This window comes from Corvus hawaiiensis, chromosome Z, assembly GCF_020740725.1.
Source record: "Corvus hawaiiensis isolate bCorHaw1 chromosome Z, bCorHaw1.pri.cur, whole genome shotgun sequence".
Lineage (NCBI taxonomy): Eukaryota > Metazoa > Chordata > Aves > Passeriformes > Corvidae > Corvus > Corvus hawaiiensis.
Genome location: NC_063255.1, coordinates 24,644,807 through 24,660,478, shown reverse-complemented (window position 1 = coordinate 24,660,478; position 15,672 = coordinate 24,644,807). Strand labels below are relative to the sequence as shown.

General features: G+C 39.8%; 1 protein-coding gene across 2 annotated transcripts in view; it reads left to right on the top strand.

Moving 5' to 3' along the window:
* PDE8B (phosphodiesterase 8B) overlaps window positions 1–15,672 on the top strand; it is a 72,046-nt gene that overhangs the window by 16,750 nt on the left and 39,624 nt on the right. The window contains exon 2 of one of the 2 annotated variants that reach the window (XM_048291950.1): window positions 13,910–13,966. In XM_048291950.1, the coding sequence (XP_048147907.1) occupies window positions 13,910–13,966 (57 nt within the window). Of the gene's footprint in view, window positions 1–13,906; window positions 13,967–15,672 lie in introns of both variants that reach the window. The other variant, XM_048291949.1, reaches the window with a different exon arrangement.

Sequence of the window (15,672 nt, the reverse complement as noted above, 5' to 3'; positions counted from 1 at the left end):
ACTTAATATTTTTGCAGGGTCATCGCACTCAGAAGAAGTCTAAAACAGCCTTGGGGTGGTTATGACCTGTGTCTGGCGGCAAAATATGGAGCAGTTGGTTTGTTCCATGCTATCGAGGTCTAAAACAGAAAAGTGGGATTTCTCGAAGAAGTGCATATGTGAAAATTCATTGTTTTATTAATTTTACGTGGATCTGAAGACTTGAGGTATAAAATCTGTAAGGAGTAGTAGTAATATATTTGCAGTGCCATAACTGAAGGGCTATGGGGTGCTCTTGTGTTAGTCATTGTGAGGATCCAGCAATCTGCATTACCACTTCATCGCAGGATTTCTGCAGTTGGGACCAGTGAGCAGATCAGAGTGTTCTATGTGTGCCCAGAAATGAACTCTTTATGTTTCTTGACTATAACAATTACAGACATTTTATTACAGAGGAGGAGGCCTCCCAGCCCAACATTTCTTATTTGCTTTTGGGAAAGCATTTTATCTTCAACAGTAACTTGCTGTGTGAAGTAAAATGTAATTTCTGGACTCTAGGGTCAGAGAGCTGGCCCTTGCAATTGTCGGAAGCCACCTCCTGTATCTCCTTTGGTTTCATCAAAGCCTTCAAAAAGTTTACTTCTGATCTTCTCTGATTTTCTGATGGGACTCCTAAGCTGCCATCTCTGCTTTTTCTGTTGCATTCAGCTAAAAAGCTTCTAACCAATAGCAACATATCTCTTTGTATTGTTTGAATTTCACCTCATTACTATGACTCCTGCAGTCAAGGTTCTCTGCTACCCTACCTACATTGCAGTTGTTCTTTTTCCTCCAGTTTTTTTAATAGCTTTGCCTGTGGCATTCCAGCAAGCCCTTTTCAGCAGTCTTGAACAGGGCAGGTTTATTAAATTTCCTTTCTCTCGAAAATCACATTTATGATTTTATATGTTTTTGTATTTTGATATACTTTTATAAATATGGTTTTATCTGCGCTCATTTTAGAGTGACCCCATACATTTTATGAAATGATATTGAATTGCATTTTCTGTTCAATGTAACTCAATGTTTTTGTTCTTCCATAGAACTCTGTCACAGAGTGACACATGAGCACCGCATGAGCAGCCTGAATGCCCAGATCACTTTACCTGCTCTCTTGGCAGCTCATTTCACCCAGTTTATGCCAATCAAATATTCTTAACTTCTTTGAAAACTGAATGGTACCCAATAAGAAACTTACAGAAGTTACTGTTTCCTGTCTTGTGACATGCACTTGTAATAAGTACAATATTAACAGGAAATACAACGTATTTCCCTGCAGACTCCATCCAAACACAGCTGTAAAATAAAGAGATATGTGAGAGAGATATATAACAGAAAACTCAGCAATATACTTTACTGTTGTAATCTCATGGACTGTAGTCTAACAGTGTGAATAATTTACACATAAGCAGTTATTCATTAGAGTTGTACATGATACAGGGTCTAATCCACTGAAGACATCATGTCTTATAAAATCTGTGTTGGTGAAAATGTTTGTCTATGAAATGAAACTAAAATATTTTATGGCTTTCAGAGATTGGATTTCTTAATAAGGGTGGTTGGGAAGTGTCAGGCTTTTAGTGCCCATGTGATCTCTTGGAGAGGAATTTAATACTCTTCCACAATTCATGATATGTATACAGTTCCTGTTGCTTAATAAGGGCTTAATTCAGTGAAATCCTGAACATTTGGGCTATGCTGCCTTTAACTGTAGAAAAAGCCCTTTTTGTCTCCAGAAATATTGCTCATAAAATAGAATAAAACAATTGCTGAGCGGAGTTCACCTTCTGCAATATAAGGTGCATTGAAACTAGTCAATTGCAACTCTTCTTTGGGGAGAGAGTTTGGCAGTTAACACTGCACACAGCAGGCAGAACTTCTGCTTTTAATTCTTAAGGGTGGAAGTTCATGCTGTGCATGTGCAGAAGCCATGGGAGAAGATTGATTGCCAAGACATTTGCAAGAGGGTTGTGCTTCACTGTCTGTGGAGAATATAACAGTGCAATTTTTTTATCTTCTCACTAATGTGTTGGTAGGAAGTTGCATAATTACAGCCTAATGATGGGCAATTCCAATGGTGGACAAAAATTACTATATTGTGTTCAAAGAGATGTCAGTACATAAAAACTGGAGTAGCAGTAAGAGGTCTCTGTAGAACATTTGCGTGACTTTTGTAATGCTGGGTCTGAACTGTGGCACTTAATTTGATGGTGCTTCTCCTTGGTAAGGCTGGAACAAAATGTCCAAAAAAAACCTTTTTCCAGAAAGCTTTTAATTTCAAACACACACACTGTGTAAGTAGATGAGTAATACCAAAACTGTTATTGCTTATTGCATAAGTAATAATTCGCACTGATGCAGCAGACCAGGTGAAGGTCTATGGTATGCCTTCTCTCCATGCTTTCGCAGAGCTTATTTGGATTGCAACTGTATGTGAAAGTTAAATCCTAAAATCAGATGCTGATCCTACCTGCATTTACATGAATGGAATAATGGCAGTGAAATTTTCATGATTGCATTCAAGTTTGTAAGACTGAGTAACTAAGTTTCATCAGAGCATTTCTTGCTTCTGCAAGGTATGGATTCCTCAGGTACATCTAATACCTGCTGCTCTGTTCCTCTGAGTCAGCGCTTCCCCTTTCTCCCCACTTCATGTATGTAATTTATACCTACCTTGTATAAATACTCCTTCTACTCTTCCTCACTCTTCATGTCTATTTGGGTAGGGCTTATAGGATCAGTCAGCCCATGTGCCCTATTATAAAAGTGAGAGGTGATCTTTGTCTTTGAGAACTGTAAAATAAGTCAGACAAGCTTTGTAAACACTTTAGTCTTGAATGACAGAACACAGAGGGTGGAAATGCTGGGTTTGGGTAATGTCTATGTGGCTTAGTTTGATGAGTCACAAGTGGGCAAGGCACTGTGCATATCCCAGAAGGTGATATGTGGATATCAGTCTTGGAGTATTTGAGATATGACCGCTGCTCTCTGGATTAGCTGCAATGGCTTTGTCTAAACTAAAATAGAAACTTGAGCTGAATTAAATGTAATCATGAATTATTCAGTCAGCATGAGAGCCTTGAAACTGTTTATTTTGATGAGAATTTGGCTTTGATTTTCATTGTCTGGACAATTTTTAGTGTGAGACATGGCACAGACTTTCATGTTGATAATTTGTAGTTTCACAATCACAGACTGTTAAGCTGGAGGCTTTATTACAGGAGACAGCATCACTTGTGATACTTGAGATGGTAGGGTCTGGTCTGGGAATAATTCTATTTATGCATTTCTACCTAAAGGATCAATGGCAAAATAGTTAATTTTGACACATATTTAAATGCTATTTTTGGATTTTAAGATCAATGTTAGACTGTAATGGGAAAAGTGTCCATAAGTGTCTGTTATCCTGAAAACTTGGGAAGATTTAATTTTTGTTTTATTGGTGTTTGTACTGTGTATTTGAAGTTTGGACTGTTGTTGGGTTTTGTATTTTGGGGTTTGGGGATTTTTTCAATAGAGTTCCTAGGCATAATTCTAAGACATATCTTGTGGATGCTTAAGTTTTAATGAAAAGACAAACTAGTTGTTTTCAGTTGCCTTTTCCCAAACTCAACAGTCAAGACAGAAGTGCTGCAAAACAAACACTGTTTGACAAAGTGAAGGAGCAGGGAGGAGAGAACATCATGTTTTCAAAGGATGTATACCTGTCCTTTATGTAAAATATCATGTTCTTTACTGGAGTTTATTTTGGTATTTTTGTAAAATGTAGATCAAAGTTCAATGCTGAGGTTTTTTTCTAACTGCAAGACAATTCAGAAAACTTCAGTAAATGACTCACTCTCATCAGAACATGCTGGTTCTGGGTTTTGTTGGGGTTTTTTTGTCTTTTTTTTTCTTTGTTACAGCAAGAGGAATATATTGTTTTATAGAGGTTATAGTCTGAGATAGTATGTAGGTGGCTTTCAGGAGCTGGCAAAAGAAGATAGGAACAGACCTCTTTGAACGAGGAAAAAAATCCTTCCAGCAATGCCCACCAAGAGAAGAAGTAAGAGGAGGTAATACAAAGCCAAAGCTCTAATGGTGACGTCCATCATGCATCTCTGGAAAAGCAGCCTGGTAACCACTGCAGCCTGGGGTTGATGTTGAAAGCTAGCAGTATCTACAGTGGGTAGTGATGGAGAAGTGGTAGAACAAAGCCACAGGTGTTGGTTTTGTACAGCCTGGTTTTTGGTAGCAGGGGGCCACCGAGGTGGCTTCTGTGAGAAGCTGCTGAAGTTTCCACTGTGTCCAGCAGAGCCAATCCCTGATGGCTCTGAAGATGGACATGCTGCTGGCCAAGGCTGGGCCAATTAGAGATATTGGTAACACCTCTGTGATAACATATTTAAGAAGAAATAAAAACCAAAGTGGGACACAGTTTTTCCTAGCCAGAGAAGAGGAGGAGTTGAGAACATGTGAGGGAAACAACATGGAGCCACCAAGGTCAGTGGAGAAGGAGGGGGGGAGGTGCTCCAGGCAGCAGAGCCAAGGTGCCTCTGCAGGCCGTGGTGCAGACCATGGTGCAGCAGCTGTGCCCCTGCAGCCCATGGGGATCCACAGGGGATGCAGAGATCCACCTGCAGCCCATGGGCGAGGTGCTCCTGCCAGAGTGGGTGGATGTCTGGAGGAGGCTGTGATCCAGTGGGAGACCCAGTGGAGAGAGGGGGCCCTTGCTTCCAGGCCAGAGCAGCCTGTCCTTGGAGAACTGCACCCCGTGGAAGAGTGACCCATGCCACAGCAGTTTTGGGAGGACTGTTTGCCCATGGGAGGAACTCCCGTTGCAGTAGTTCTGGCAGGACTGCTGCTCGTGAGATTGGAACCACGTGGAGAGGTTCACAGAGAACTGTCTCCTGTGGGAGGGACCCCATGGGGTAGCAGGGGAAGGACTCCTCTCCCTGAGCAGTGGAAGAAAACCTCAGGTGATGAACTGACCAAAACCCTATCCTGTCTCCTTGTGCTGTTGGTCGAAAGGAGGGGGAGGGGTTGGGGAAAAAAGGTGTTCTTTAAGGGCTTATTTTTACTTCTCATAATTCTTCCCTGATTTTCTTGGTCATAAACTCACTTTGCATTTCTAAGATGAGTCTGTTTTGCCCTTGGAGTGTTTTCTCCCTGTCCTTATCTTGACTCATGAACCCTTTTTCTCTCCTCTGTCCAGCTGTGGCAGGGGAGGGTGAGTGAATGGCTTTTGTGGGTGCCTGGCGCTTGGCCAGTGTCAAACCATGGTGCCACAGCACATACCTTGGGTCAAATTTTTTTTTCCCTTTTAACCTTTGTAGTAGAGTCCATAGTTACCTACATGTGCACTTGCACACCAGGATTTCAGGTCCTGATTCTGACTGCTCTCAGGCTGTTGAGGGGCATAATCTTAGTGCTTTTGTGTACTTTCAGTAAAACGCTATGTAGTTTATGCTAAACAGTGGAAGCCAAGACAACTACATTTTTCAGGTTATCTACTACTGGAAGAGTAACGTTAAATTAATTGAGTATGCAGATAACTCAGGTGGGTGCAGGTAACTTCTGGATGCTTTTTCTTAATCAGTGTTTGGAAGGCAAAGTAAATTTTGCATTTTAAAATGATTGTTTGATTGCAGACTAGCAGTATGCTTCACAAGTTATGGGTATTTACCTAGGCCAAGAGGTGATGGAAGACTATCATGACTATTTAGCTAATATATTCCTGTAATATTATGTTCTAGCTGTTTCTGTTCATATTTCTATGATCATCTTACCCGAAATTTCCAGTATTGAAACTCACTTATTGGGGTTTTTGAATCAATTTTAATAGCCATGCCCAAGAATTGATCTACTGCATTGTAAATCTGTCTGCCTGTTATCTTGTCTTGGGCAAGTGTAAGGAGCCTTAGACAACAGAGAGAAAAGAGGGCAGATGGAGAGGGATCACTCCCCAGGCTTCTTTTATCTTATAACTGAAGGGCTTGTGAGTTGAGGTTATGTTCCTACTGATGTGTTCTGCAGCAACACAGGGGCCTACCTTTGGTAAGTTTTGTTCAACTGCTTTTTTAACAGTGCAACTTCCAGTGGCCTGCTCTAAGTGCAAGCATTGTATTTCTTGTATTGGGAATACTCTTGGTGCATCATTCTTCATTCTGCTCTACACTACTCCTGATTTTAGAGATGCCTATTCAGTTCCTTAGGTAGCTCTCTTCGTGGAAGAAGCAGCCTAGTCTTTTTAGTTATCCAAAGATATCTTGAAATTTCCCGATTATTCTTTTTGCTTTCTCTTTAATTTTTCTAGTTTTCATTAATTCATCTCAAGGAAAACAAAAGATTGTGTACAACACTGAAAGTGTTTGTTCACTATAAATTTACGTGGTAGTATAAAGTTGTTTTGTTTGAATCTTTGTTCCTATCCCACGTTGGTTGCTTTTTTGACTACCTCAACATACAAACATGAAAACAAGATTAATTTTTATATCTTTCTTTATCTATTGTCTTGGGTCTTGCTCTCTCCCAGACACAGTGCACAGTGCATTTTTGAAACAGCTCAGTCTCAGTTGGTGTGTTTTTCCCTAAGGTTGATGTAAAGAGATTTGATTGGGTTCCACAGTAATGTATGTGACTCATGCTCCTGCAAAGTTGAGAATGGACAGTAATGACAGATGGATTTACAGAAAGAAGTCTCACCATGACGATCCATAAGTCTGGACATATTCTGTTCAGTCTGACAGATGTTAGGAAAAGTTTGTTTTCCCCTCACCTCTTCACACTGCAAGGACATTAACATAACTTACCTGCCATGCATATTTAGTGAACTGAAATTTGTGTGCTAACAAAATAAATATACTTTCAGAGAAACTGCTGTTGATAAAGTCAAAAGTATTCAAAATAAACTTGATGCATTCTGTCATTGATTTTCCTTCCAAAAATCTAAGAACACAGTAGTTTGGAAATTAAAGCACTTGTCCAGTAAATGGATTTTAATTCCTCTCTTGTCAGTACAGGCTGGAATGTGGTTGCTGAGCAGCAGCCATGCTGACAAGGGATAGGGAAAGCTGTGGCTGACCTGATCAAGCATTGCAATAGCACCACTTGGAGGGACTAGATGGCCTTCAGGGGTCCCTTCAAGCCAAAAATTTTGTGATTTTTTATTCATTGGTGTTTCACTGAACATCTCAAGCCATTAGCCTGGCCCTTCCTCTTATTCAGGTTCTTAATATCTGGGGAAAGGGGAGGAAGTTTCCCAGTGCTGTGAGTTTTGAGACACTGTACGTGGTCAGTGAAGAAATGGATGATCTTCATTTAAATGCCCTACTGCTTTGCGAGCAGAAAAGCATAAGCTGAGATGAGCTATAAATGTCAAAGTTAGGGGCTGTAAGGGACCATGTCACTCTGTGCTTGCCCTGGTTTTGCCTTTTCCAGTTTTCCATCTGCTTTTGGCCACTTCTGAAGACAGGATATTGGGCCAAGACTGGTTGGTCTGGCCGATTTTTTGATTGTTCCTCACAGGATTTTTAAAAATGTGAATGTGTTTAGAAATCTCCCTAGAGATTTTTTGGTGTTTTTTTTAAGGAGCATCTTAATCAAATGTGTTCAGACAACTGTATCTTGGACACCAAATTTGCTCTGTGCTGACATCAAGAAGCAGAATTTTGGTAGTGGTCCTAGTGGTAGATTGTGATGCTTGAATCCACGTAAGAAAAATCTGTGTGGTGAGAAACTGTGTGTACAAATTGCAGGACAGCTTCTAGATGCTGTTGAAAGCCCTAATGTGCAAATTATAGGAATAAAAGGGATGTGGACTACCTTCTAGGGATTGAGAGTTTCTGAGCCTTTTGTAGCCTTGAAAGGTCTCAAAGTAGCTGCTGCTGTGCACAGAATTGAGGACTGCTCAAAAATGGTAGTTTGTATGCCAAGTGTAGCACCATAATGGCTGAACCAGTGTCTTTTCTGCTTGTTTGTTCTATTGTCCTATTATGATAATGTATTCATAAGGAAGCTGCTACCAAACTGTGAGCAGAATATAAAAAGTCCTAAAATAATATTCTTTCGTCAGTTACATGTTTATTATACTAGAGCTCATAGGATTATTTTACAAGTGTCAGCTTCCTTGTTCAAAAAGTCATCTAAAATCTCTATCAACTTGACACGGGTATTTCTTTCTCAATTTTTGTTCTCCTTAGGATGATCCATTAATTATGACCTGTTGGTGCTAACTGCTTCTTGTTTCCCTCTCTCTTCCCCATGTCTTTCAGAGGTTTACCTGCATTCCCCTGTTTGCTTTTCTTCCCTTACCACTGATTTTAAATTGAAACAGCAAGATTATATGATCATTACTGACTTTAGTTGCTTAAAAACAGATTATTTATGTTCTGGGCTGGAGAAAAGGAGTGAGAAATAGAGAAGAAACAGATCTGTGGTTTTGACTACTCATTTCTCTAATTTCTTGTTTGAAACACAAGTCAGGAAACCATATAGAGAGGAATGGGAATGAATGAAGAAAGAAATCTTAACATCTGTTGCTGAAGCTGACTCTGAGACAGATCTTTAGCTTTGCACAAAAACAGTTGTAGAAGCGGACTCTGAGAACCAAACACAAAAAACCCCAAACAAATTAAACATTTAATATGTTAACAACTGTGTAATTCCCACAAATTCAACTTTAGGCATTTTATCCTTACTTTGAAGTTTTTATGAAGACTTATTCTTGTCTCCAGAACTCCTGACCATCTTATCTCTACTAGGATATGAAGTCTTGGCACATGGCTCACAGTGAAGAACGTGTGGAGTTCACAGTCAGAGGCATCTCTGTGGCAGGTCCTCTGAGGAACCCAGTCAGGCTGCTATTCAGAGCATGGGAGAAATGCAGGGACTGCAGTGGGCTGGTGGATCTGATATATGGTGTTCTATGCCTAGCCATGCTTGGTTTGAAATGCTTGATGTGTGTTTGATGATTGTTTTCAGAAAAAAAATAGCATGACCTTGCATTAACTTCAGAGTTGAGCTATCCAACCGTCTGATGCTCCTCTGGACTCCTTGGATAAGTGTCAGCCAGCTAGCAAGAGGGGAGCAGCTTGTGGAGCAGAGTGAGTTGGCAGCCCTCTAGTGGGGGCAAGGAAAATGAAGGGCGCGAGCATCTCAGGAAGCAGATGTAAAAGTCATCTGGGAAGCATAGCAAGGAGAATTTGACGGGGAAAAAAATAACAACTACAAAACCCATCAGAATTTGACAACAGAGGTGGCAGAGAGCAGTGCTTCCTGAAAGAGAGTTGTGACAGTAGCTGTACTGGTGGGTGGAGAGGATAAAGAGGCAGTCAGTCAAATGAGTGAGGTAGGGAAAGATGGTTTCTGAAAAGGCCAGGGAGGAAGGTCAGGCCAAAATCCATCTAGCTCAGGACCAAGTCTCCAGCAGTATGAGTATGTACTGTAGGAGTGATTCATCCTACCTAGTCTCCCCCTTTTCCAGCTTATCATTTCGGGGCTTTTTGACTCAGAGTTGAAAAGAGCTCTTCGGTTTTCTCCTGTAAATCTGCCCTTTCTTTATAAACACAAATTGCTAAACAGGTCAAGTGATATTCTGTGTAACAGTTGAAGCTGGCAAAGAAATATAAGGAGACTCCAAACAGAGAAAGAGTGGCCAAATGTTAAAAACTATACCAAAATGCCAGTGGATTGGAGTTGAATGGACCAGCAGTGATAAAAAAGAGGAGAAAGATTGTGATATAGTTCTACTAAGGAAGACAAGACAAAGAAAAAAAGGGGAAGAACAGAGAAGTGTAGATTTGCTGTCGTGTGCTCTAGCAGGTGGAGGAACAGGACACCAGCTCCAGGCCAAGGGTGTTGGAGAACAGCTCTTGGCCCTGTGTCTCATAAGGGAATTCATGCAAGACTAAGGCCAGTGTTGAAGTCACACGTTTGTGGACTGCTGTTTGACCAGGCGAAAAAAAAAGCAAAGGGCCTTGAGGTTCAAAATCAAATCTAGAAATGGTAATAGCCAAGAGAGAGGCTGAGGTGCCAATCTTCACCATCAGTGTGGATAGAGGAAACTGAGCTGGAGAGAAAGAACAAAAGAGCCCTGGCAAAGATGGGGAGATGTGGCCAGGCAAACACAAGGCTGTGGTGAAAGCTCGGTCAAAAAGAGATTCCTGTTAACCTGCTTGAAAAACCGAAGGGGAAGGCATCTGAAAACACTACAGAGCTGAACAAAGGGATGCACCAGGGAAAGGGAATAGGGCAAGGAGCCCTCAGGGCAAAAGGGCATCCAAAGGGACCTTGGCATCTGTGTGTTGCTTCTCAACTGGCACATCCATCCTGAGCCTTTTTAAGAGACTGAGCTCACCAACACCTTTGCTTCACTGCTTGGTTGGCTATAGCTGCTTTTGTTGCTCCGAAGCAGCACAGAATTATGCAAGAAGATGTTGCTGTACTAATTAGTCAACACTAATTACAATGGCGTGTTGGTAATTATTGATGATTCATAAACTGCAAGGGCTGTAAGTCTGCAGCCATAATGAGGTGAAGACTTTTGTTCTGGGGATTTAGAAAGGTGAAAATTCGATGAAGTAGTAAGTGCATTTTGCTTAATGGCCCTGCTACGATAGTAAGATAATTGATGATCACCGATTTACACAAAAGCATAAGAGCTAAGAAAGTGCCATTGACTTTGTCTAATTATTTGTTTCATAGCTGATTCCTTTGGAGGTTGCTTAGGAGATTATAATGATACTGAAAATAGTATTCAAAAGTTAAAGCTGTTAAACCTTTTTTTTTTTTACTGTTTTTAAGCTTTTATTATTTCTAGGTGGTTATTTCTTTGCTTTCAACAGAGTGTCTGTTCCTCTGCTCACTGAAATTGGGGATTTTCTCACTGGCCTCTTTGGAATCAGGCTTGTCTCTGCATGTTTTACCAGAAAAGTCTGTTATGAGCTACTACACTAATTGATTTAGGTTGCAGATCTATTAGCAGTCCTTCCTGGCAGCCAGTCAAATAATGAGAGCTTTATTTAAATTGGAAATCATCAGCAATGTGATATCCACTTAAGTGAGGAAATGAACAGAGGTATGGTCATGGTATCACTAATACGGAATGTCCACATGATCAAATTCTTCTGGGAGTTCAGAAGATGCGGAATTATTCCCTCCAGGCCAGTGAGAGATCCATAGGAGATTTGTGAAGGCCAGGAACACATGTCATTATTTTTGCTGCCTCCTTTAGCTGAGTCTTGAAAGAGAAAAGTGAGTCAGTCACTTATACCTGCAGCAATTTGGGCATATAAATCTGAGGGTCTGATTCAGGTTGTAAAACAAGACTCAGAACTTAAAGACCAGAAAGGAGGATGTCAGCCATAGTTTTTGCTGTATCTAATGAGAAGGTTTATTTATCCTTCCCAAACTCAGGTCCATTACCTGTCTTGATTTGACAGTCCCATCTGTTTCCATCCATTGTATAAGTAATGAACTTGAGCATTTTAGGGACTTAAAGGCTATACATAGCAATCTTTCAGACATAAGAGCACCTATTCTGCATCCCTGTGTGGTTCTGACCCCATCATGTCTGCACTTAGCAGGACAGGGACAAGTTCACCTACATCAAGGCTCTCAGATTTTCTAATTTTTACCTAGCTTTCCTGCTGTTAGCAAAGACAGGAGCACCCTGAAACTGGAAGGAAGAGAGATAGAGAGAGAAAGACCCTGATTTTTTTGTCCTTCTATTCAAGTGCTTTCTATTCATGAGGCTGACACAGAAAGAGCCAGGAGAAAAACTCTGAGTCAGAGTTTGAGTGAGTGGATTATTTTGTTGCTGTTTTAAAATAAACAGGATAAGAAAAGTGGCTAATCTATAAAGTAATCTCGGTAAAGGATTTGATAGACTTGCCTGCATTGATCTGTGTCTTGGACATAGTTATTCCAGTTTTGACAATACAGAATGACTAACACTGGATGTCCTCTGAAGTGGTAGAAAGTGGAAAGCATTCATATACAATGTGAGTTCCCTAATATTTCTCTGGCATTAATAAATGGATAATAAAATAAATATCTGTGTCTGAACATACATGGATGTGTCTGTATTCCTTTGTTGAAGAATCTCAGGCTCCTGATCCACAGATTCTGAGACAGTTTGAGCTATGTATTGTCAAAAAATAAGCTTTTGCTCTGAGACTGACTGAAGTCTGTTGTGTAATCTTACAGATTTGTCTAATAAGATTACTGCAAAACATTTTTTAAATCAAAGCATATAATGATAAAAGATTTATTTAAGAGCTTTGTACTTCGTACCATTGGAGTGTGAATGTGCAGGGTTTGGGGTTTTTTGGTTGGGGGAAGAGGGGTTTTGAGCTTTCAGAGGACTGTTTCTTTAACTTACTCTTAACTCATGGCTGATGATGGGTGCTAACTTCCATTTCTGTTCAGATAGTCTTACTGGCACTAAGCTACGTTCTGCTACAGCAGGAGCTCAAGTGGGAAGTGAAGCTTTTCTGTGAGAAAAGGAGAGGTTAACTACACTTATATTGGGGGCAGTTTTTGCTTTGGAAAACAGTGGCAGGCTTTGTAGTTTAATCTTTTGGAGTGCTGCCCGTTACCACCTTCTGACGTACGTTGTTGGGCTGAGAAGAATCGATGTGCAGTGGTGCATGAAAGTCCAACGTGTCAGTTGTAGCTATACATAATTCCACTGTCTCACATGCAGGCGAGGCTGTTAATGCTTAACATGGTATTGTATTCTCTAAAGAAAAGAATGGAATACTGGGAACTTCATCTGCTCTAAATGTTTATACACATTCCTTTGAAAAATACATTTTTTAAGGATTAAGTGTTGCCTGTATCAAAGGCTCAAACTTATGAGTACCACAGAGCAAAATACCACAGAAATAAGGCTCCAGGATTCCTGTGTGTCAGGGAATGGCCTTGGGAATCTGCCTGCAATTAGGGGTTTGGTCAGATTACGTCTTGCAGGGTGATTGCTTTAACTCACCTACACCTGGGGCACCTGGGCTAACTGGTAACCAGGAAACCAAAGAATCTGACTTTTTGGAGATTGGTGACTTGCAACTAATTCTCCATATACATGAACATTTTAAGGGTTTAAAGACTCTTCTCGTTAAGTGTATGCACCTGTGTGAGGACATATGTATTGCTGAGTTGCTTAACAACCTTCTGTAGCTAATGATCTGAAGTGAAACAACCCAGTAGTGTACAGGAGAAGTGTACTGAAATGTATCAAGACACAAAAATACAAAAAGTATTAGTGTAGTCCAGCTCCTAAGAAGTAAAACAAACAAAGCAGCCACAGCCCACATCTACTGGCTTTCTTGCAGTAGGTTTAAATTATGATGTGCTCTCATGTCTTCTGAAAATGTCACAGCTCACATGGTAGTGATATTTTTACCTGAAAATTAAAGACTCTGGTTCTGGGAAACAACTTTAAATCTGCAACCCAAACAAGTTCCCTTTTCTGAAAAGTCACTTCTTTCCTAATCAATCTCATTAAAACATTATCATTTAGGATATGTCACAAGACCTTAATAAAAATTCTGTATTACATTCAAATGAATAACTTTTGGCCAGAGATAAATAGCTTTCTGTAGTCTTCAGCAAAAACAATCCTTCTATGTAACCAAGGCTGGGGAAGGAGGGAAAAGGAAATGTGTGTTTCTTGCTTCCTTATTTAAAACCCTACAATTTTTAACTTACAGGCAAGTAAAACAAATATACAAATTTGGTAAATATGACCATGTAAGATACACTTCAAAACAACCAAGTTAGGCTGCTAGTCATATGCCACTGTGCCTTTTAGCATCCTTTGTGGTTCTGTTTGATCTTTAATTCTTGTGTGTAAAATGCTATCTCATTAAGAACCAGACTAAAAAAAATCTGTATTACTCTTCTTTAGCAGGCTTCAACTACAGAAGTACAAGTTGGGCCCATGAGACTGACACAACACCCAATTCAGGTAAGATCCTCCTTCAGTTTCTGATAGAGCCAATTCAGTGTTAACAGGTGAAGAAATTAAGGTTCAACCTCTATAGTTAAGTATAATATTTTAATTTCACTTATACAAGGACTGTGAGATGGGTAATGTACATTTTGCGTATCTGATTGCTTGAGAAGAGATCTACAAGTAAATTGACTCGGTAAACAAGACATTTAGATTTCCATTAACATCCCCTAATTCCTTTTATCTGTCCTGCCAGTAGGAGTGTGTGTATGTGCATTAACTGGGGAAAGAGCTGCCCCTATGGATATTAAAAAATGTTCTGTTTTCATATACCAAAGCAGAGAGCTTCATGAAGCTTACATACGTGTTCAGTTTTGCTGGATTTTGCACAACTAGGACAGAGAACTGTAACAGGACAGAGAACTATGTTCTACAGACCACCAGTCCAAGAAATCACACGAGCTCCAGCAAGACAGGTTGAACTTCAGCTTAAGGAGCAACAGCTCTTATCCATACCTGCTTCTTTTTCTGTCGATTTTGTTCCTGTGACAGTACAGATCCCAAGTGGGTTTTTTTTTAGCTTATAATGGATGTTGAAACTCTCAGATTATAGGAAATGAAATAATTTTAGCCTTTAACATTGTTTTAGTGATACGTAATGAATCTGAATTAATTTATGGGTCACTTAATTCTGTAAATTACAGAGACATTTAGTCACCAGTCACCCTCTGTGTGAAAAACCTATGTGTGGAAGAAATGCATCATAAGGCTTTACATTTTTATGTCATTACATTCAGTCTTAATGATGACTCAATCTGATGAAATTACTTGTTGATACTGCAATAAGACTGTGGGGCAGTGGCTTCAGCAGTAGAACAGTCTTTGGTTTTTCAGGGAATTTCAACACATAATTGTGGAACTCTTCACAGAAAAATGTTTTTAAATCATGTTCATCTTCAGAAAGATTATCAAGCAGATATTTAACAACTACAAATACTCTCAGTGCTTTGGTCAGGATATTACTTTCTAGAAATTGGATTTGCCCAAGGGAAAGTTGGATTTTTGTTGTTTTTAAAAACTGACATTCTTCTTGGTATCTTTTCAGATGGGGATGTTATTTTGGCCTTACATTGCACAAATGAGAATCTGTGTACGAAAAGAATCTGTCTTAAGCAGAAATTATTAAGGAAAATCATTAACTGAAGAATTTTCCTTCAAGATGTTGCCATAAATTAACTTACTTACAGTAAAGTAAAACACTTTATGTAAACCCACCTCATTTGTTTGTGGAACAAGCCACATTACCTCAGATAATTTGGCAAGTATTGCACACATCCACGCATTTAAAAAATGGTGTGCTAATCTTTTATTCCATCTTGACAATACAATTATGTGTTTCTCTGTGCAGTGCAAACAGCTACTGAATATCACATTTTAAATGTCTATTTGTGGATGATTAATCATGTTTACAATTGTCTGAGAGAAAGTTCAGTTTGTTAAAACAATTGCTACTGGGGCTTTTCTTAGTGAAGTCCATTTTATTGCTGGTGTGTTTTAGGCTGTTATGGGACACCTGTGCCAACCTCAAAATGGCACACATTTTTTGTCTGAGAAGTGACCTTTCTTGTGCCTGTGACCTGCCATAAACCATTTAATAGATTCCCCATTGGACTTTATGACCATATATGTCAGAGGAAAAATCTAGTTCATTTTGTACAGAA